The sequence below is a fragment of the Saccoglossus kowalevskii genome, chromosome 5, assembly GCF_978046115.1.
Source record: "Saccoglossus kowalevskii chromosome 5, keSacKowa6.1, whole genome shotgun sequence".
NCBI lineage: Eukaryota > Metazoa > Hemichordata > Enteropneusta > Harrimaniidae > Saccoglossus > Saccoglossus kowalevskii.
In genome coordinates this window covers 35,330,603-35,355,489 of record NC_140645.1, presented here as the reverse complement: position 1 = coordinate 35,355,489, position 24,887 = coordinate 35,330,603, and the positions used below count along the sequence as shown (strand labels likewise).

The following is a 24,887-nucleotide window of genomic DNA, read 5'->3' as shown; positions in this document are numbered from 1 at the left end:
TCAAGTCCCTCTCAACTTCAGTGAGAAGCAAAGAGTTGCAACAAACTATCTAGAGGGGGAATCAGAATTATATTTGCATATCACAGGATACTTATGACATGGTGGGAGTGTGTACAAATCCTTTGCAATCTGAGCAGTCGCTGGGTTGGAGTGGCTTGTTAGCTGTTGTACATTTCTGGTAGCATCGCTTATGCGTGGGCTTTGAATACGAACACAACGTTCAGCACCATCAATGAGGTTTTATTAACAAATATTCTTACCAGTTTTAATAAATGTATTTGGGGGAAAATCAGGAGTTAACAAAAAATATGCCAACTTTGACCTCAATCTCATTTTTAGCAGGTCATTCACCTACATGTACATATCAAATACAGCTGTGGTCATATTTGCTGACAAACTAAAGTAGACATTCCTTATCAGTGGAATAAAGCTAATGTTTATACATAAAAGCAGTGGTTGTAAATTATAACTGTACATTTACTCCCAAATCACACCTGTTCATATGGGGATATGTCCTGGTTATTTTTATTTACATGTTTATAGATAATTTTAACATTTTCACCACCAGATTTTCTCGCATAAAATTATTTCGCACCTTTTACGTATATTCTTCTATTAATCTAGAAATGAACCAAAATTTTGAACCCAATAGACAAATTTTGAGAAAATTTTCAGTTTTTACTCAAAAAATCTGGCTATTTTTGTTTCAATCTTCTGAAGGAAAGTGCAGACTATAATCTGGAAATGAACACAATTTTTGGACCCAATAGACAAAATTTGAGTAAATTTTCAGTTTTTACTCAAAAAATCTGGCTATTTTTGTTCCAATCTTCTGAAGGAAAGTGCAGACTATCGACCATCAGTTTTTGAGAATATAAATGATTTGCAATAGCCGTGTAGATTAGTTTCTTTTACAATCCATGCTAACAGGTTAAATGCTCTATTGTTAGAATCATATACACATAAGTAATTTATCAAAAGGATATTAAACATATAATACAACATTAAATATTTACTGGATTTTATTCTATTTTTAATAACAAGCAAAATTCAGTAAATTAAACTCACATGAACATTACGATGTAACTCATTATCATTTTGGAAAATTAATTTTAAAACCCACTGAATATAAACAAATAGTGATATTAAATACCGACAGAAATTAATACTTTCAAAATATTCCAAGGCAGCTGGAATAAATTCCCTACTACATGTATGTAAATAAAACAAGAAGAAATATATCTTAAGATTTTTTTTATTCAAAATTTACAACAATTTTCTGTGACCTATAAGAATGCCTTATATGGTCATATTTGGAAATCAACACAATATACGTAATATGAGAAGCCTTCATTTCTATCTCTCTGTGCTGTGCAATACACATTGATAATTATAATATGTGGACGGCATACATGTACTCAATTCTATTGGATGTAAGGCAGGTTTTTCATTAAGATTTAGAGTAGGAGGGGGGCAATTTATAAAGTAGGGTCATTCTAAAATTGAAGTATTAGTTTCAAATTTTCAAAGTAGTCAGAAAATGGTATAAAAAGGTGGGCAATTTGACCAGCGAGTTGCTTCTAATGAAAGCCCAGTAGAGTCAGTACAAAGGTTAATCATATTGATAGATATACTTTTCAATTTATATAAAATTAATGCGAATATTAATTTAAATTTGAGTTGTTAAGTCACTTTTTAAGTGATTTTGATAAATTTTAAATAAACCAATAATTAAATCTAAAAACAAAGTAATGTAAAATTGGATTGTTATGAAAACAAAATGTCACTGTGACCTTGTCATTTCTACAAAATTTGACCTTTCCAGACTCACAAAATTTTCGAAAATTTGTGTTTTCACAAAAAAATAATAATCCTGCGCTATGATTAACATACACAATAGAATGGTTTTGAATTTCAATGACATTTTAAGAAGGAAATAATTGACATACATGTTATGATTTCAACCCCTAGAAAGTACCAGGATGTGTGACCTTTATACTAATGTAGGAGTTGTGCATAAAACTATAAGTACATAGAAAAGCTCATATCATGTATTCACAAGAATTCAAAGTTAGTTTTGTAGCATGTTTGAATGACAGGAAACTGATCTTCTAGTAGAAGAAATATAGTACTGTATTTACTTTATTAAAAGCACAATTCTATTAGTTTGTGCACTTAAACCAAAAATAACATTAATGTAATGTTCAGGGAGTCTCAAAAATTAGTCCAATGAAAATGCTTAAATGTCCTCAAGAATATTGAATCATCTAAATATGACTTATTTTTAAAAACAGCACTACTAATAAAACAAATATGGTATATACATAATTTGCCAGATAGGTCATTGACTTGCATTATAACAAATTTTTTTGTATTTTTATAGAAACTCTTATTTTATTGTTAACCTCTTAATTTCACTGCCAGAAATGATTTGGGGGATTTTCTTGAAGAAAGAATTTCTGATAGGGGGACTACTGGCCAGAACTATTTCATATCATTTATTTTAACATTCATTGTTGTACATGAATCATCAAAACTAGGAATGACTTATCAAAACTAGGAATGACTTATCAAAACTAGGAATGACTTATCAAAACTAGGAATGACTTATCAAAACTAAGAATGACTTATCAAAACTAAGAATGACTTATCAAAACTAGGAATGATTTATCAAAACTAGGAATGATTTATCAAAACTAGGAATGACTTATAAAAACTAGGAATGACTTATAAAAACTAAGAATGACTTATCAAAACTAAGAACGACTTATCAAAACTAAGAACGACCTATCAAAACTAGGAATGATTTATCAAAACTAGGAAATCAAATTAGTTATCATGATTCGAGACACCTTGATTCAATTTTGAATCACATTTTTTCATATACATATTATTCAGTGATAACTTACATTTATAAAGAAACACTTGCCATGTATGAGTGCTACACGTGAGTAATCTAATCCAATGCACAGTAGCAAGCAGTGACTTCCAGGCCACTGTATGAGTGACAAATAATAAGTAACCTAGGGGATCAATGAAACTAGGGGGTCATTGAGCCATCCCATGACAGTCTAGAATACACAAGCTGAAGAAAATTCTCGGTAATTAAACATAATTAGTTATTACTTAGTTGTTCAAAAAATATCAGTTATTATTTCTGATCAGGTAATCTACTGATTAAAAAAAAATCAAATAATGGAGTCTGTGGTGAAGCCATAGTAGTTATTGGTTTAGTATAGAATTTCTAAGTTCTAATTTTGCAATAAATTGGGTATCAAAAAATAGAGTAATTCACATCCTAAGTGGGAATGACAAGTCCTTGGGGGATAAATCATGTGACTGGTGTCTCAGGCTTTTGCTGCTGTTACAGTGCTTCATCGAACTCGAGCAATATAAGATTTCGGAGCTGTGTCAATTATGAAAGAGTTCCTCCTTAGAGCCCCCTTACTTATGGCTCTAATTTTAATTTTGTCCCTCCCTCATTTTAATTGTATATGCCCCTCTTCAGGACAGTTATCTGGAGGAGTATATCATGCAATTGCATTGGGGACTGGAGTGTTAGGGTTAGGTTTTAGGGTAGGGGTCATTTTATGGAAGTTTTTCCATAAAAATTTTAAATTCAGATCCTTCGCTGACCTAGGTAGTTAGGAATGATACCAGGCGTGTTGATTGCATGTATTGTGCCATGCACAGTTTATTACAGAAATAGAACAGGGCTGTTTACACATACACACCACCCATTACTAGACCCAGCAGAAATATAAGTACTTTACTCAGCTATAAAATATATAACGGACTTTACCAGGACAACAAAACAATCTTACAATATCTCCAATTAGATTTAAATTAGTCAATAGCACACACAATACGAATGATAGCGAGGTGTATAGGAGTATGGAAATAAACCAAGAAAATTACATCTTTCTACTGTATCTATGACTTTTGTATCAATATGGCAAATTAATGTCCATCTTCTTATAATTAATTACTCGAATATATAATATAATATTATTATGAATATTGACCTATAATATATTATACCATTTATTGTTTTATAAAGCCATTCAATGCCTTATGTTCTAAAACGAATCACAAGATACAAGATCTGTTGTATTCCAAAGAATACCAACAAAAGACTTGCAATTTACTGTCACTATGACAACAAAGAAATCTACGAAAATTACATTTTTCTCTTATTACTTCGATTCTCAGATATTGACTGAGCTGCCTGCATGGAAAAGGCCAAATTTGGTTAGTTTAGTGCCGGGAATGAGTGGGTGTGGCAATCCGTGTGCGATGAGGCCAAACTAGTTCTATTTCTGTGCGCGCACAACCATCACAATAAACTTCTCTGTTCGCAGCAATGGTGAGACTCCAAATGACAACGTATTAATTCTCAACGGAGGAAAGAAACAGTAGTTTTCGGAATGAACAGTTGACAGAAGCTACCATAACAAAACTAATGCTTCAGTTATTATTTTATTTTTAACTATTTAAGTGTATTATTACTAAGGATATTGATCGAAATACACCCGTAGATTGGGTAACTCTTGACAAAACACGATTGGTTCACTTTTTGACACTTACCCCTTGTTTCTTGGCTTGATCATTGAGTGCTCTAATCCAGGAGTGTACGAATTCAGGAGATTGGCTTTGGTGCATGTAAAGCCATGCAATCGTAGAGTTGATCCATTCAGAGCTTTCTGCGACCATCGACTTCTGTCGCGATGGACTACCGCCTTGCACTTTTCCGGAATCAATAGCTGCTTGTCTACGTTTGGTGAGAATCGTGGTCACCCATGATGTTACCAGGATGGTAACTGCAGCAAAAACGACCCATCCAACCAGGAACATATCCAAAACATCGACATTCCCACTTCGCACATTTTCGATATAACTGAGGACACCATCTTTGATAGTGTTACTGATGTTCGTAGCCACCGATGCCATTTTTGTTGGGATTTTGTCCGATTTCAATGATCTTACAACTCCTCGCTATTTCTGGTGATTGTTTAAACCATCAAGATGTTGCCTGCAGTGTTCTGGCGGTGTCTGAAGTGCGGAAACAACACAAACCGCGATAAAAAAACGGAGCAAGTGAAAGACCTCCCGTGATCAATGTCCCAGCCGTCAACATTCGGTGCACACGTCACGTTGGGAGAATTACATACGTGATCAGCGCAGCACTACCATAAAATGTCACCAAACGCGGGGTATCCAGCCATAAAGACCAATATTTGGGTCTAACGCCACATACAAAATGTTAGCGATGATGGAAAACCTCTGAAAACCAAAGCGTCACCGCCGACTTCAGTACGAGGAATTCAAGGAATTCACAGGTTCCCGCTGTTTTACACGTGCGCATGTTCTATAAATTGACTAAAATTATCTGAAACATCGCCCTCAGTGTTCAAGTGTATGAATATTATTTGTGAGCGGAAAGTGATTATTACATAGCCGTATTACGTAACTACCCATGTAATTAGTTTGTTGTAAAAGACTTGAACAGTAACTGCAGTATTTATCTGTAATTATGTTGCCTATACCTGTCAATGAATTACCCTGAAATATAATTTTCAGTTGCTTATTTGGTAAACTCCCTCAAAATGAAAATATTGAAAAACAATGATGATACCACATTTGAATTAATAAATTGATGAAACTTGCATTTCCTTCCAACCCAACAAATTAAACACACATTAAAATTTTATGTTATTAGGATTAAGTTTTTATTCAAAGAAAAATAAATTTACATAAAAACAATATCAAGTTGGCTTCTATCTACTGCTGTTTGCTGAAAAATAATTGTCTCAAATTTCAATCATAATTTTACCAGCTGATAAAAACCACACCATATGTGCTCTATTAGAAGCACATCTCAAATTGATGTAATAAACAATAAACATGTTTATTTTGGTGTTAATTGATAATCTGATGATATAAATTTTTGAATTTGTAAATGATAACTTTTTGATAACTTTTATTCAAGGGCATGCTGTAAATAGAGCAAATATGGATATTTTTTCAATTTTTTGGCAAATTAACTAACAATTTTCAACATTTTTCCATGACTGACATTTAACTACTCAATTATTATAGAATACGAATATTAGTGTGAACACTTGGATGTGCTTGCAATGCCATATCCCAATTTGCCACCAGAGGGCAGCATTTCAGAAACTTTAATGTAGCGAGTTGATTAAAGAACTGATTTGTTTCTGGCCATCACTGAAGTCAGTGTATCTCGTTTATTTCAGAACAAAATGGTGTTAGAAATGCAAAGAAAAAAATAATTCATAGCAAAAAATAAAATAAAAGGTGTATCACCACCACTTTTTGAACATCTCTAAATTTCTTTTTGTTGCCCTTAATTATTTTTCACAATCATATCAGAAATATTATGATTCAGGGAAAGTATTCAAAGTACAGTATTTGTTCTATTAGTAGCACATGTCCTTATTTAAATTACAGAGATGAGTGTACATATTTAAAGAGGAGGGGATCGTCACCTACACACACGCGAAAATTGAGTCGCAAACAACAATAATAATGCACTCTAAAAATGCAAAAACACATGGGGAGATGCTTTTTTGGAAACAATGACACACTATATCTTCCTGGTACACACGGAGGTGATGACTTCCCTACTTTAAATGATGTAGCATACAATATTTGCAAATGTTGGCATACATACATGTGTACTTCCATAAGTGCCAGTATAACTGTCACCATTCAAAAAAAAAAAATTGTTTTGGTGTGTTTTTAACATTTTCACCACCAAAGTAGTCCAGTTTATAGTCTGCACTTTCCTTCAGAATATTGGGACAAAAATGGCCAAATTTTTAGAGTAAAAATTGAAAATTGACTCAAATTTTGTCTGTTGGCTCCAAAATTAGGGTTTATTTCCAGAAATATTGAACAATACTGTAAAATACTTTATTTTCTCTTGAAATTAATTTTCGTTGAATGAATGATTCAGTGAAAAAAAATCTGGCAAATATACCTTTTTTTTCTTATATTTTACATTCAACTTGTCAAAAATCAGTGAAAATAAATTCCATGAAAAACACCCAAAATGTTTTTTCAGCTAAAATAAAGTATTTCACAGTATAAAAAAAGTGAAAAGGTTATTGCAACTTATTTATATATAATACACACTGTATGTAAATATACACAGCTGGCACTTTCATGAGAACCCCTTTTTAAAAAAAAAAAATGTTATAGTACCCTGTAGAAAAATCTGTCATGAATATGTTGGAAAAATAATATTAGTAATCAATTATTGCACTTAATTTGAATAAAAATAAAAATTTTGAAATAATAACATTCAAAGTACTCACTCAGTTAAACAACTACCGTATTTATCCGGGTATAAGCCCAGGGTCTTGAACATGGAAAATTGCCAAAAAGAAGGGGTGGGCGTTTGCCAGGAGATCCCCGGCAAAAAAAAAAAAAAAACGAAAATTCGCGAAAATCTGCAACACGCAGTTCGATCGAACTGCGGCAGGGAATAGAACGGCAAATGAAAACATGCAACGGAAATAAATGAACAATATGCAACACTAGAAGTAGAACAAAAATAATGTATTGCTTATAATGTGACAAAAAACCAGAAATAATAAAAATCGACATGAGGAATCATTTGAATTAGGATTTTCCCGCCGCGCCGACAAACACGCGTGAACTCAAAATTAATTAAAATGTCAGGGGTTAAACTGCGTAAAATGATTTCCGGTCTCGACAAATTACGCATCAACCGTCATACAAGATCAATAATAATTTACAAATTTACACAGTAAAAATTATAAAAATTCATAGCTGTTTGAAAAAAACTTCTCACTCAAAACCCTCAAAGTCCAAGTCGGCGTCACTGTAGCCGCGGAACAAAATCCTACAACTTATTCCTGAAGTTCGTCGATATCGTCCCACACAATTTGGACTTAGCACTTTTAATCCACGGATTTCGCAGTCTGTCAGCTTGGCACTTTTCATTCATGTCTAATCATAATAAAGAGACAAGAAAAATGGGGTCGCTCTGCTGCGATGGCACACGATGCTTTTGTTTACAGTCTAGCAATCGTCTTTGACCTCTATGCATCTGCTTTACTGATTGGCTAATAATTACATCACTACTAGTATTTCATCATAAAGGTAAAATCGTGACATTGTTTTTTTATCAGACTCAACGCTTATTAATCACGGTGAAAGTTATCATTCAGCAAGTTCCGGCGGTTGGAATGTCTCACTATATGAATATCGCGGTGGACTTGAAATAGGAAGTTTTTTTTTATCCAACGACAGAAGAATGTTTTCATGACGGTGATGACAGATGGTAAAAAAGTTGGCAGTCTTGGGCGTGACATTGCAAAATTGCTGACCCCAGTTATGGATTCGCAAGCTGCTACAAAATATTTTATAAAGCCAAAATAACGTGATTTCAACCACTTCCCCCCCCCCCCCCAGGTACGGGTTGCTACAATATTGCAACATTGGTTTCATTGTCGACGGCGCTAAAGCCGATCGAGTGCGACACTTGCGGCTCTCTTTTTACGATTTGCCTGAATCGTCTCTAAGTTACTGAGGAAGCACAAACCAAACGGCCGGCCATTTTTAGGGCCACGACATATTTTAAAAAGAGAACTACCGTTTCTGCTTTAATATATATTTTTATAGACTTGCTGACTGTTATGATTCAGAACGCGCTGCCCTGAAGGCAGAAAGCTGTCACAGCTATTTTGCGTTCACCCCTTGTTTTACGCAATTAACATTTTTTATAAGTATCACGACAGTCTTCAAGAAAGTCAACTGTTAATACAACCACAGTCAACGAATAGAAAATAGTTTTTTTTTGTGTGTGTAGAAAAAGACCCCCTGGGCGTGTGCCCGGATATGACCTCAACTTCTTTATTGTGTCAAAAGTGGGGGGGGGGGGCGTTTGCCCAGGCACGGGCTCTTACCCGGATAAGTACGGTACATGATTATTGGAAAGGAAGTCAATTGATAGTTATTTGCTTGAAAGAATACCCTCCCCCTTCCAGTCAGACCATTACTGGTACAATGATACTTAAAATTACACATATGCATTAGTGTTCCCTTTAAAATTAATTTTAACAAATAATTCTCAGTTAATAGTCCAAATACTGGCAATTGAAATTTGGGTTTCTGAAAAATGTTTTTTCTAATATCATGCATTACATACATACATATGCATTAGTGTTCCCTCTAAAATTAATTTTAACAAATAATTCTCAGTTAATAGTCCAAATACTGGCAATTGAAATTTGGGTTTCTGAAAAATGTTTTTTCTAATATCATGCATTCCATATTCAAATTCAAGGTGTTTGTGAAAATGAAATCACAATATATCTTGGTGGCAATTTATCTAATGGGAACAGTACATGTTCTGTCAAGACTCAATGATATGAAAAAAGAAGTATCAATTCTAAAAATTGTATCTGCCTTAGTATAGTTACTTACAGTAAATATTACTTCAATTTATTTTGTATAAAATATATTTTGTTCCATAATAAAAGTTCAATTTTCATTATTAGTAAAGAAAGTTCCAGTGTATACCTTTTTATAAGTCCTGCAAATCTACTTGAGTTTCAGTGTACTACATCATCACTGTCTAATTTGTCATTGTTTTCAGTGTATTACATCGTCACTGTCTAATTTGTCATTGTTTTCAGTGTACTACATCATCACTGTCTAATTTGTCATTGTTTTCAGTGTACAACATCATCACTGTCTAATTTGTCATTGTTTTCAGTGTATTACATCGTCACTGTCTAATTTGTCATTGTTTTCAGTGTACTACATCATCACTGTCTAATTTGTCATTGTTTTCAGTGTACAACATCATCACTGTCTAATTTGTCATTGTTTTCAGTGTATTACATCATCACTGTCTAATTTGTCATTGTTTTCAGTGTATTACATAATCACTGTCTAATTTGTCATTGTTTTCAGTGTACAACATCATCACTGTCTAATTTGTCATTGTTTTCAGTGTATTACATCATCACTGTCTAATTTGTCATTGTTTTCAGTGTATTACATAATCACTGTCTAATTTGTCATTGTTTTTAGTGTATTACATTGTCACTGTCTAATTTGTCATTGTTTTCAGTGTATTACATCATCACTGTCTAATTTGTCATTGTTTTCAGTGTATTACATCGTCACTGTCTAATTTGTCATTGTTTGCAGTGCAATATGTAACCACTTCTCTTTTTTTTTTTTTTTACCATGTCACTGTTTCTGGTGCACTCTCAAGGTTACATCATCACTGTTAGTGTACTACATCATAAAACATACTGGCCAGTTTATACCTGATAAAGAATGCCAGGCAGCTTCCCAATACCTGAAAAAAAAGAAATAGAAAAATAATAAAAAAAATAGCAATTCATGTAATCTCTTTGTTACAACGAGGCATTCTCTGATCAATAGTCCCAGTACTGGGCATTATCTAGATAATGCTCTGCTAACAGGGCATTATTTAAATCATCTAGATACAAAGTCAACAGAGACCAGGATTTTTCTTTTAAATTGTGTGGTTTTATTGACTGTCAAATTATTTCACTGGGAAAAGATTTTACTATTTTTGGCTCCAAGTTGTTTATCTGCAGAAGCCTTAGAGATTTAGTTATGTTTTATTATCTGACAATACAACCACACAATTTATAACAAGCAGCCTATCGGCTGAGATAGCTCCGCTGTTAGCAATGCACATTTCAATTAAAGAACTGAAGACATCATTAGAAAATGAACAATATGAATAGTATCAAAGCAATCAGACTTACAGTTTTTAACAAGAAGTCGAAAATATCACTTTCTACCAAAAATGACAAAAATATTTACCAAAACAAGTCATTGTCAATGACACGTCCCCGTTCCGTTCATATTTGAGTAACATATACATTCAAAGCAGATCATGACCGAAATGCACCTGCATATGTACAACACATTGTGCTAAATCTGAACAAAATCCATCCATGCATGACTGAGATCCGGTTCTGGAATTGTGAAAATACGTGATTTTGATGCATTTTCGGCCTTAAAATGGCCATCATTTCGCTATTGTTAAGCAGATCATGAAACAAAGGCACATATCTATTTGTGACATGATGTACCATGTGTGTGTGAAGTTTGAACTTGATCAATCCAGACATGTCTTGGATACGGATCCAGAACTGAATTATTTAACAAAATGGCCGCCAGTCGGCCATTTCGAACTTTATACGAAAAAAAAAAAAAAGACGTGCATCAAGGTCCTATTATGTTTAATGTATGTACCAAATTTGAACAAAATCCATCCATGCATAACTGAGATACGGGTCCGGAATGGTGAAAATGTGCGATTTCAATGCATTTTCGGCCTTAAAGCGGCCGCCATTTGGCTATCGTTAAGGAGATCATGAAACAAATGCACATACATATTTGTGACATGATGTACCTTGTGTGTGTGAAGTTTGAACTCTATCAATCCAAGCATGTCTCGGATACGGATCCAGAACTGAATTCTTTAAAACAAAATGGCCGCCAGTCGGCTATTTCGAACTTGATCCGAAAAAAAAAATGACGTGCATCAAGGTCCTATTATGTTTAATGTATGTACCAAATTTGAATGAACTCCGTCCATGCATAACTGAGATCCGGGTCCGGAATGGTGAAAATGTGCGATTTCAATGCATTTTCGGCCTTAAAGCGGCCGCCATTTGGCTATCGTTAATGAGATCATGAAACAAATGCACATACATATTTGTGACATGATGTACCTTGTGTGTGTGAAGTTTGAACTCGATCAATCCAAGCATGTCTCAGATACGGATCCAGAACTGAATTCTTTAAAACAAAATGGCCGCCAGTCGGCCATTTCGAACCCGATCCAAAAAAAAAAATGACGTGCATCAAGGTCCTATTATGTTTAATGTATGTACCAAATTTGAACAAAATCCGTCCATGCATAACTGAGATCCGGGTCCGGAATGGTGAAAATGTGTGATTTTGATGCATTTTCGGCCTTAAAATGGCCGCTATTCGGCTATCGTTAATCGGATCATGAAAAAAATGCATGTGCATATGTCCCATATAATGTGTGATGTATGAGTGAAGTTTGAACTTAATCGGTCCATGCATGTTCGAGATACAGGTGATCACGGACGCACGGACGCACGGACGGACGGACGCACACAGGGCAAAACATAAGTCCCCGTTTTCGGACTGCGTCCGAACGGGGACTAATTAGAGAATTGAAGATATCATCACGAAATGAACAAATCTGAGAAAGGTCTACATGTAGTATCTATATATGTAATATCAAAGCAATTGAACTTTTGGTTTTTAACAAGCAGTCAAAAATACACAAACACAGACGACAACTACGGACAATCACTCGTATGATAAGCTCCGCTCGACAAAGTCGACAGCGGAGCTAAAAAAAATTAACGACGTTGCTTGAACACAGCAGAGGTTCCCAGCTGATGTTAGCAATGGACTTTTTGGAAAAGTTATGACATTCCCTTCCAAGCGCCCTCTATGGTTCAATTTTCAACCCATAATCCTTTGCAAAATCCAATATACACTGTACATGTACGGGTACTAGAAGTGAAAGGACATTTCTGTACAACTAGTACTATGGACATTGAGATTAATACAGTACATGTATTATTAATTTAGGAACATATACGCTGGTATTTTTTTTGCCAAATTTTGCTTAGATATGTGAAATATTATTTTTTTTAGGAACTTTTATACAATTCATGTTAAGCTATTCTATAAGGAACACTGAGATTAACATAATACATGTATTAATTGAGAAACAATCACATAAACATATTTTCATGAGTAAACCTATTGTCAACACCAGGTAAAAAATTAGCCTGGCCACATAACCAGAGATGTCCTCAACTCGTTAAATTTCTAAGAATAAGCACTGTGGTTATACCCAGGGCGGGGTTATATCCAGGGGTAGTAGGGTAATCTAGACTCTCAAAGAGCAAGGTTGTAATAGTGAAACTATGTTTTACATTATAAAAGCAGTACTGTAAAATACCTTATTTTTGCTTGGAATTAATTTTCGCTATTTTTACTGAAGAAAAGTTGATTCAGTGAAAATAAAATCCAGCATTCAACTTACCAAAAATTAGTGAAAATAAATTCCATACAAAAGTCTTTTCAGCGAAAATTAATTCCAGCTAAAATAGGTATTTTACAGTATATCAGTAAGATTAAACACACAAAATTCGAGATTGACCTTTGAGCTTGTTGCATGTTGACAGACTTAAATTATGCTTAAAATACTTTTGGCAGTTAAATTGATATATGCTATCTATCGCAAGCCATGGTAAACATGAATATCTTATCAATGCAGATAAACTTTTGTACACCCAAGGTACCAACCCATAGTTTGTATTATTCTGACATTCTAGTTTGACCACAGTTTAACCTGTGTATTGCTTTTTTTTACGTAAACGACTAAATCAACAAAAAAGAGCATACTCAAACTTGGTTTAACAGCGATAGTATGTTTGTGATTTCTCGCAAAGTGGCTAATTTAAATTTTAAAATTGGCATGATTCAAAAAATAATTTGGGAAACAAAATGTGTTTTCAAATAATTATAGGAAACATAACTAAGTATAAGAACATAACTATAATACAAGTTAAAGGATATATCTGTGTATTAAACCAGTGTGTAAAGTTCCATGGTAACACACAACACCATTTATTCATGTCCTACAGCACTGTATTAGAGTAAAAACAATTTTTGACACTTTTTAAAATCCAGATACTCCCTCAATCATGATGTATCATTATTTCACTCTATGCCACCAGACTACAAATTGAGACATGACATCATTTATTATAACTCCATAATAGGAACCAATGGTTATCTTGCTCTAATGGACTCTAATATTGATTATACAAATTCTCAGTCTTTTCATTCATGAGTATACATTCACAAGTATCCCTGGCATTCAACTGATTAAAAAAGTGAAGAAAAAGTTATCCAACTAAATCATATTCTAACTTTTTTGTATCCAAAAGTGTATATATTAACTCACAAGAGTGAAAAACTTGAAAATAGTAAAAATTGACATTTTTTGAACTGTTCCCATAAAACTAAACATAAGTCATACAAAATGAACATATCACGTTTGAGAGATAGATTTTCTGAAAACATTGGATATTTTGAAGGATACATTAAATCTGAGCTTTAGAGGCACACCATGTATCAAACATAGTTAAACTCTGGTGACCTTGCCCTTTGTTATATAATATTATTCCCTTTATCATAGTTTGTTTAAATATGAATATGCATTGTCATAATTAATTTTCAATACAAACAAGTTTTGGGGTTGAAACAACAGTGGGAAAGCAGTTTACCGAATGTCCTTGATAGATGTAAATATCTTACAAAAATATTAGTGCCTAATTTGTTTAATTATTTTAAGGGACATAATTTCCAGCTTTATTCAAAGTAATTCAAATTTTTTATTATAAAAAACAAATGCCGCATCTCAGAAACAAGTGCTGCATTTAGACTTGAATAGATTCATAAATCATGCAAGATACCAGAAAAACGTAGCTGGCTTTTGCCCAAGTATTTTGTACAGTTGATTCACTGAGACAAATATGAACTGCCTTATTATATTCATTGTGAGACTACTGTATTATTTGAAAAGTAAAAAAAAAACGCCCTCTATCTATGCAAATCAACTTAAATAGTTAGTTGGTGTCCAGTGAGAGAGAAGTCAACCATACTTTTGCCTCCTGAGAATCTACCTCTTCAAACACTGCAATCTTTGTTTTTTAAGTGCATTTTTAAATTATTATTATAAAAGCTCTATTATTCTGTTCTAATTATAGCTGAAACAAATTCCTGTGAATTTTTATTTGTCGAATGAACTGTTTGTCAAATACAGAATACCTATTTTTAAGTACAATTTTCTTTTCAAAATGTGGATGCAACGTTTTGCTTTTTATGTACCGGTATTTTTTATTTGTTAATAGTGATTTGTAGCTACAGATTTGTAATCATTTTTTTGTTGATTTATTTATGGGTATTTTTTTAAAGATTGGAAGTTTCCATCAAAAGTTGACAGTTTTCTGGAAATTCAGCCTCTTGAATAAAATGTTGTGCCTATCAAAATCACAGAGTACCTGTCCTCTACACACCTGGATTTTTGTTGGAGCACTTCACAGCCAGTTAAAAATTGGACCCAAAAAGACAACATTGTGCACTTTTTGCTAAAATGGCCAAAAATCTTGAAATTTGGTATCAAAAGGATTGATTTGACGGTAAAAGTACAAACAGTGACTATTACCTGTATACTCCAAATATAGAAGTATTACTACATTGGGTAAGCTCAGCTTAAATCTAAAATTAGACTATTAGATATGATAGAATATCTGTCAATATATCCAATGTTTTTTGAAAAAAAAAAATAAAATATTTCTCAAAATTGTAATATATGTCCCCACTGTATTCTTAAGGATGAAAATTATTTTTTTTAGATTTATAATTTGTGAGATGTAAATGAATGGTGAGTTTTCAGTCATGAATATCTGTCATGTATTAGATTATGCAAACTATAAAAGCCGATATAAATTTTGACAAATAGGTTAGTGACACATTTTTTGAAAATGGCTTAAAAATGCAAATTTGAAACATTTCAATATCATAATAAAGTTTAATATTTTTTATAATTAAAAAAGTCGTGTTTTAATTTTTCCCATAAATTTCATACTCAGAGAAACTTTTTAATACATTTTTAATAATATTTTTTTTACATAAAATTTATGTGTGAGAAATTTTGAACTTTGAATTGATCTGCAAAATAACTTTTCATTTTTCCAATGCCTTGCCCCTAAATTAAGTAGAACACACCACAGAATCATGTAACCTTTGAACCCCAAAGTAATGAAGTAAAGGGACAACACAGGTACAACTGTATACCATAGCATAGCATACCATGCAAGTGATGTAATGCTATCTAAGGTCAAATTTAACCTAACAGAGGTCAAATGAATTCTTATCCTTTTACCATCAAATTTAGTCTAATTATTGAGGAACTAGTCTGCCTAATTTTATTACTTTGACAAAAATACTATTTCTTTATGAGTAAATGTAATAAATAAAGTTGTAAATGACATCGAAATTCAAAAAAATAACTAATATTCATAGGGAAAATATTTTCATAATTTTCGTGTTGCATTCATCTTTTAATGGCATCTGTAATTGGGTGAAAGCTTGTTATTCCTATGAGAATAAAATACAAACATCTAAATAAATAATGTCTTACCCACCTGTATTATTAAAAGATAAACTGTTAGTGTTTGTTCATGGGTTGGACCCAGTATTTTGATGATTAAATTGATAAGTGTGAGGTTATTGCACTCCATATATTCTCCATCTTCACCAACGTTGTAATTAATCTGCACTAATCCAAACAGTTTAAACAGATACAGAGCTAATGATCCAAGGGGTTTCAGTTCTGAAGGTTTGAATCTACTGTAACTCATTCCAAGTTTGTTTGTCTTTGGATCATACCTGTGAAATAATAATAGTCATTAGATTGCTATTTGCTGTAAACGTGTGTGACTGAACTCCATGGTGGTGTTCAAATACATGGTGAACATGTAGATATTTAACAGAACTACATGTAGAAGGCACTCCAAAAGCTCAAACATCTGCAAATTACATATGTTTACTAATACTTCTACTGTTCTAGACTGACACTACAACTTATCATATTGACCTCCATCGTCCAGTTGTGTTTATTCCCTATATGACTATGTTGAAGAATTTATCAAAGTTGCTGTCTCCATAGCAACCAAATCCAGATCTTTCAAGGGCAATATGATATATGTACTGTAAAATACTTTATTTTAGCTGAAATTAATTTTCACTGAAATAACTTTTTATGTGTGTTATATAGAATTTATTTTCATTGATTTTTGGCAAGTTGAATGTAAAAGATAAGAAAAAAGGTATATTCATTGCATTTTATTTTCACTGAATCATTCCTTCAGCGAAAATAGTATAAAGTATTCCACAGTAGTTGTTTTGTCAGACTAGTAGTTTTTGTAGGCACCTTTCGGTTTGTCTGTCAAAAGAATAAATCAAAATATTATGAACATAGTTTCATTGAAATGTTCAGATTGGGTAGCCATTGACACTGGGACCAATTGAACATATTTTGGGAAAGATCACTATCCAGTTGTTATAGAAACAGCAATTTTAGGAATAATTGTGTAAGTGCTCTAGATCAACCTAGGAAATAACATAGCAATATAAATTTGAAATGGTTAGACTACACTTTTGGTTAGACTGATATATTGTCAGGTAATCGCTCTATTAGACGGGCTACTAGTATATAAGTTGGAACTATTTCTCATGAAAAATAACTTTACTCTGGAAATTCAACCACCTGGCAGGAAATGGCCACATTCAGACGACATCAATCTACATTGGCATTTCTTCTTACTGAAATGTGGATAAAATTACAGTTATTTGCAGTTTCTGTGGCATATTTCTATGGTATTATTGACTTACTTTGGTAATCTGTGTCTTGGACATGGTACAAAATGAAACAACTGTGGTATTGAGTAGATAAAATTGAAGATTTGTGGTATAAAGAACAATAGCATTGTTTTACTGAAATGTCCCAGGATACCGACCACTGCAAACGTCATACCGGCAAAATAGCAAAATGTATCGCCGACAAACACTCTGGAAGGATACCTGCATGGAATAAACAAAGAATATTACTACACTGTACCTAATATGGTCAACAACTATAAAAATAACCCTGAAAAATTTCCTTCATCTTTATAAATATTTATAAATTCTTTTGAAAGTTGAATCTAAAAAGCCAAGCAATTAGCAGTGTGCATCGATATCATTTGAAAACATTGCACTGTTATTTAATCAGCCAGAAACCTGTTGTTTGAATTATGAAATTTAAAAATATTTATAATGGTGAATGGTATATGCCTTTGTTGCACTGAGAGTATTCTAAACATGCATGTCAAATCATCTTTACACACCAAATACATGACATGTACTTGGATGCATTCAACTCACAAGAAATCAAGATACAAAAGTTATTATCCAAATTAGTAAGTGTGCTAGCTGAGCCCAAAAAACAACTTAATAACAATGAATTTTTATTTTAGAATCAAACAAAAGATGCTCCTTAACAATCATTAATATTTTGTTATGATGAACTGAACTGATGAACAAATGCATTTTTTTTGCATTTATGTCTATGGGGTGTTGTAATAACACCAAGAACACATATGTTTAGTAAGTGTTGTCAGTAAGGGTAGCCCAGCTTATGTATGTATGTATGTATGTATGTATGTATGTAATGTTTTGTTAAACTAATTATATATAGCTGCTCCTATATGAGTGTTCACACTGAGTAACTGCGCAGGATTCATGTTATGTGTTCTTACCAGTTATAGTAAAGTAGTGCTGCACATACTCCAATAAATGGCATCATAATATACAGAGATAAAAATTGATTATTCCGCCACATTCCTATTGGTAAAAAAACATACAAATATATATGACTTGTACAAATCGGGTCCATATTGGTGAATCAAGGAGGTTAAAACCAAATTGAAAACTATATGCCATGTTTATCGTACATTTATTATTATGAGTTTGTATCATCTGGATATCAAAAATAAAAAATAAATAAAACAAGCACCCTGTCAGCTTAGATAGCTCCGCTGTTAGCAATGCACATTACAATTAAAGAACTAAAGATATCATTAGAAAATGAACAATATATATATACAAGCAGCCTCTCAGCTGAGATAGCTCCGCGGTTAGCGATGCACATTTCAATTAAAGAACAGAAGATATCATTAGAAAATGAACAATATGGATAGTATCAATGCAATGGGACTTGCTGTTTTCAACAAGAATTCAAAAATATCATTTTTCACCATAAATGATTGTGGTTTTTAACAAGAAAAAAATATCACTTTTTACAAAAAATGACAAAAATATTCACCAAAATTAGAGAATTAAAGATATCATTACAAAATAAACAAATCTGAGAGAGGTCCACATGTAGTACCTATATATGTAATATCAAAGCAATTGGACTTGCGGTTTTTAACAAGAAGTCAAAAATATCACTTTTTACCTAAAATGACAAAAATATTCACCAAAATTAGAGAATTGACGATATAATTACAAAATGAACAAATCTGAGAGTGGTCCACATGTAGTACCTATATATGTAATATCAAAGCAATTGGACTTGTGGTTTTTAACAAGAAGTCGAAAATATCACTTTTTACCAAAAATGACAAAAATATTCACCAAAATTAGAGAATTAAAGATATCATTACAAAATGAACAAATCTGAGAGAGGTCCACATGTAGTACCGATATATGTAATATCAAAGCAATTGGACTTGCGGTTTTTAACAAGAAGTCAAAAATATCACTTTTTACCAAAAATGACAAAAATATTCACCAAAATTAGAGAATTGAAGATATGATCATAAAATGAACAAATCTGAGAGAGGTCTACCCAAGGTACATATACACCAAGTATCAAAGCATTCAGGTTTGTAGTTTTCAAGAAGAAGTCGAAATAAGTAAAACATTGACACGGACGATGAACGCCGACGACGGACAATCACTCATATGATAAGCTAATTAGTAAAAGTACAAGACTCTAGACTGTCATGGAAAATGCTTACTGTAAAACATGTTGAAAAAGCGACATGCAATTTTAGCGAATGGTGGTAAAATGATGTAATAGCGAAATGTTGATTTAACGAATCTCTCTTGTCATTGTTGATTTCCTGTTTTCACAATACTCGTCTGTCACTTGCCAAAACAAGTGCGCAGTTATCACCTCTATAAAAACAAAGAAAAACTGTCAAGTGTAATTAGGAAGCGCCCCAGATTTTTATGTTCTGGATTACTGTATACAAAGCCTTGGCCATTTTGAATTTATAATAAAGTCATTAGCAATATTAGCGAATCAGTTCTCTCGCTAAAAAGACATACTCACAAAAAAGAAATGTTTTACAGTATAATTGGCATCTCTACATTGGTTTTTTATGGTGACATTGTTTCTCTGAATTTAGAGACATTTAGATCAGGAACTTGGCATAAAAAAGTCATACATATTATTGATATGAATCCTGTCTGTAATACTGGAAAAACATTTCACAAAATTTACATATAATTTTCTGGGATGATAAAGTTACAACAAATATATTTGTTACATAGAATGGAAGTTTTTTCCCATAATGCATTGCATATATATGCATTAACACGCTCAGTAGTGCAAGGTTTTGAATTTAGCCCATACAATTTTTTTAAAATGTATATTGATGACTTCATCTTGCAGTGTTGAACTTGAAATATTCATCAAACAAATTTAAAAAATAGTAAGAAAACTAAGCGGCATTCCCGGGGCCCAACCTTTCAACATACCCTGGTACATTCTATAAATAATGAGGGCACTGGATTGCCATTAGGATGGTTTGAATGATCTGTCTGAAGAGGTCAAAATAACATGCAGTTGGTGCCATGTATTTACCTGGTTTGGTTATAAAAATATGCTTTTAAGAATATATAATGAGCCATGTGCTAATGCATATAAATGAGGTTACATACGGTAATCCTAAATGATAATCTATTATGTCAGTTACATCTTTTACTTGATGTTTTCATTATGGCACTGATTGCATGTCCCATTCTGAAACAGTTTTTCTGATATGACAGTTATGACCTTTGACACATAAGGTTCCTTACCTCTTGATAATTCAACTGAGTTAAATGTGACAATTGAGAGAGCAATGACCAATGACTGTCCAGCTTCTAGTCCATTAATACCAGCCAGTATATTGATAGCATTGGTACAGAACACAGCTAACATTCCCATATATAGATAATATAGGATAACTGTACAGACAGATAAACATGTACAAGTTATTATTGTAATTCATTGCGTACATAGTTATCACATGAAGGCTGTGATAACATTTTTCACTGCTGTATTCACAGCAGCTAGCAAATGCACCAATCAGCATGCTTGTATTATATTTTTGAATAAACCGATGAAAGCTTGTAAATTACAAGATGGCTGAGATGATGTCTATGGTGAAGAAATGGAATCAATTTGGTAGTGAAATAAAGTTAGGTGTGCCTTGATTTATTCATGACATTTGCAAATACATTTCTGTGATTCTTCACAGGATTGGTCGTATCTCACTGTTTGTTTATTCTACCCTCGGGGGCGGAGCTACGTCACGGACGTTCTACGTTGCTAAGACGCGCACCACTGTACCATGTATTTCTATGGGCTTTGTGCGCGCTGCTGTAGAACGCCGGTGGAGCCGGTGAAAACTCGAGAAAACAACACAAACTCAACTTTGAAGTAATCCCGAACAACCAAATTCATATATGTTACACACGTAGGGCTAATCTTGTTACACTGTTCAGGGGACTCTCAACAACCATCGCAAAGTACCGTTTTCTGCGAGTTTTTGGTCTTTGTTTTCACCGCGAAGGTTGCCAGGCGGTAGAAAATGCCCGGATGTCCGCCCCCGAGGATATTGTATATTTATTCACTGTTACTTTACAAAATAATAATTTTTGAAATCAGGTCTTGGAAATTGTATGTGCCTCCTCATTCTGAACATATAGTTCAACAAACTTTTCAGACACAATTTCAAGAACTTGTGATCTTGTGTTGATAACTCAAAATCAGGTTTCATAACACAGTCTATATGACAACATTTTTCAACTCATTTTACAGTGAATAAATTGTGTAATTTGTGTTCATTAATCTAAAGAAGAGGCACCTATTGTATACAACTTATCTTATAAGTTCTAATACTACTTACATAGGTCTATTTCTATTCCCAGTAGAAACCTGAGTGGTTTTGGTACAATAATAACAGTGTTACCAAAGTTAACTAAATAAACCATTAATAATGGTAGCGATGCCATGGAAGGTAGCAGTAACTTGTGACGCCATTTCAGATTCAGTGCATCATCCGCGAATCCAAGAAATATCATACAACAAATGGAAAGCAAAGCGCAGATGAACTCTACAAACTGAAAACATAAAATATAGAAGTTATTATATTTAAAGTCAATGCAATGATTATTTTAGTTTGTGTGTATTGTTTAGATCTTACAGAAATAGTATTTTAGGAGTGAAGCACTGCATACGTTGATATTGAATGTGTTACACAACACTTATCTGAAAAATGGCGACATTAATAATATGAAATAGAAAATAATATTATAATATCATAAAATTTGATATATATGCAAGATGCTGATTATGACTATGATGCTGGGGTTATGACATCATAGTTGTTGGATATAATATGGTTGCTGATTAGACCACCAAGGATTCTGATTATGACAATATACCCCCGGTAATGACATCATTGATTATGATTAGACAGTTGCTGAATATGACATGGATGTTGATTATGATATCATTGACTCTGATTATGACATCATAGTTGCAGATTATGACATCATAGAGCCAATTATTACATCACAAAACTGGTTAAGTTACCACTTGTTTTATAAAATGGGATGTTTTAGAGAGTGGTTGCTCATTTGCATATGCAGTGCTTCATCACCTCAATACAAAATGCAGAGGTAACTTCAGAACTAAATATTTGTTTAGTTTATAACCTCGCACACCAAGTAAAAACCACCAATTTCCCCTATACACATCAATGCAGTTCATCCTAAATGAATCACAAAATGCAGACATTGTTACTACTAAATGCAATCCATGCAATGGTAGTCATTCCTGTTTACACTTCATACTGTAAACAGAGTCCAGATTGTCTACCCTACAAGTATACTCTATTCAGGGAGCTACAAACAAATCCAAGTAAGTAAATGTTTAAACTATTTAGAGATGTGAAGAATTGCTCAACAAATTAAACAGACTAGTCTTACATGTCCATGAATTATTAGCTTAGAATTCCAGTATCCTGTATTCAGATATCCACATTTATCAACTGTCTGCATTTAATGTGAGATTATCATTATCTTATGAAATTAGTCTGCATTAAATCTATTGACAGTGTGCACTTAACTGAGGCTGTAATTTTACAGCTGATGTAAGTTTAAGTAAAGAAATCTGCAAATGTTATCATAACAAGAATTCAGAACAGTAACAATTCAACTGTTTTAGAACTCATTATGTATACTGAGGATATCTCATGTCTGACCCTCAATACCAGCTTTATTGAACATGTGTAAGACTTTACTCAAGACATCGTGGTGTGTCATGGCTAATTTGCATAAATGTTTCCTGATTATTTACCTATTACAATAAAAATAATATAGTTATAGTTTCAGAAAATAGAAATAGAATTTTTTGAAAATGAGAATTTATAATAGGAAAATAATTTGTTAAAGCATACACGTATCTGATATGAAGATGAGATTTAGGGGAAAGAGTTCCTTTTGTACCCCCCATCCCTAACCCTAACCCTAATTTTAACACTCCCTGTTACCCAATTCATTTGTATATGCCCCCTGTAGATAACTATAGACGTCCTTAAATTAAATGGGGAGTACTGGAGGGTAGGGGTAGGATTAGTGTTATGTTAGGGGTGGGAGTACAAAAGGAACTCTTTCCGATTTAGGTATGCAGTGAGATGAGTGGGCTTCATAGCATGATATTGGCTTTTAGAAATTTAATCTTTATTTAAAAGCGTGAATATTCAATATTCTTAGGGAGCACGGATGTCAGTCAGGTGGCTAAACTATCTTCATCAATTTTCAAATTTTACCATCCAGCAATATATTTATGGGTTTCTAATATAATACTTACTTCATGGTGTGGAAACTTTTCCCATTTATCCGCCAAAAATATTTCCAGGAAAGGAACTGGTATAAATAAAAACATCACCATAAGAAACACAGCTCCACAGATGACACCTAGGGCTTCTGGTCTGCAAAGAGAATAATTGGCAACGATGTAATAGTTAGCAAAGATCTATAGCTAATTGTGAGAATAATATAATAATAATAATTTTTATTCAACACGAAAAACATACTACAGAAGTTGTTTTTATGGTTGTGTATATAAACAAAAGAAAAAGAACAAGATTAAACTAGAAACTACGTATACACAAAAATGTATTGTGAAAATAAGTTATTTCAGGATTGAAGTGTTGTTATTATATATGTTTGTACCACTGCTGTTGTTACCGACAAACTGACTACAATTTAAATGATTTACAATCATAACGTCAATTAGATAGCGGTTATACAAGCCAAGAAAACCACACAAAGTGGTAAAAATTATTTACAAATGCATATACAGACAAGTAATAATATGGTTCACACATTTTGAGCTAAAGTGGGGGTAATGATTGGTAGTCGGGAGCTGACAATCAGAAATGTCGTTAGGAATACTCTATGTACTAGTAAACGTGTGTTTTTAATCCCCCTTCTAGGAATAAGACGTGATTCATCAAGAAGCGACAGTTTTCTCATACGAGTTCCTAAATTGACTAACGCAGGTGTGGAGGTGTGTTAACCTACGAATGGACCACTGTTGCCACTGATAATACTAGATAATACCTTTATACCCATGCATCACTGCCAGAAATACTTACACTTTTGCTTTCGATGTCTTGTTAAGATCACGTCCAAACATACCAGCGTCAATGAAGACCTGGTAGAAATTTGGTATGATGATAAACGTGGCCAGGAACCCAGCTGTTGACAACGCAATGTTGATAAGAAGCGGCCAATTCATCGTCGATACAGCGAAAACGTCAACTCATATAATGTAGTAGTAAAATTTAAACACAAGCAGCTGCAGTAACACACGCAATAATTCAAAAATACGAACG

The 24,887-nt window shown here is 33.1% G+C and overlaps 2 protein-coding genes across 9 annotated transcripts in view; both read right to left on the bottom strand.

Annotated features, from left to right (window-relative positions):
- The window catches only part of LOC100367954 (phospholipid transfer protein C2CD2L-like), an 87,098-nt gene extending 81,751 nt beyond the window's left edge, over positions 1–5,347 (bottom strand). For 5 of the 8 annotated variants that reach the window (XM_085499351.1, XM_085499353.1, XM_085499357.1 and 2 more), the window contains exon 1: positions 4,588–5,346. In XM_085499351.1, the coding sequence (XP_085355477.1) occupies positions 4,588–4,950 (363 nt within the window). In that variant the 5' untranslated portion in view covers positions 4,951–5,346. Of the gene's footprint in view, positions 1–4,587 lie in introns of all 8 variants that reach the window. The other 3 variants (XM_085499358.1, XM_085499359.1, XM_085499356.1) reach the window with 2 other exon arrangements.
- A 3,118-nt stretch (positions 5,348–8,465) lies between these two features.
- On the bottom strand, positions 8,466–24,887 carry LOC100368253 (UDP-N-acetylglucosamine--dolichyl-phosphate N-acetylglucosaminephosphotransferase-like). Its single transcript, XM_002730404.4, has 8 exons — positions 24,648–24,887; positions 23,858–23,978; positions 21,891–22,104; positions 20,797–20,946; positions 18,465–18,549; positions 17,560–17,748; positions 16,311–16,554; positions 8,466–10,363 (listed from the first exon to the last, which is right to left on the bottom strand). The coding sequence occupies exons 1-8, from the start codon at positions 24,788–24,790 to the stop codon at positions 10,292–10,294; spliced, it is 1,218 nt and encodes a 405-aa protein (XP_002730450.2). The 5' UTR covers positions 24,791–24,887; the 3' UTR covers positions 8,466–10,291.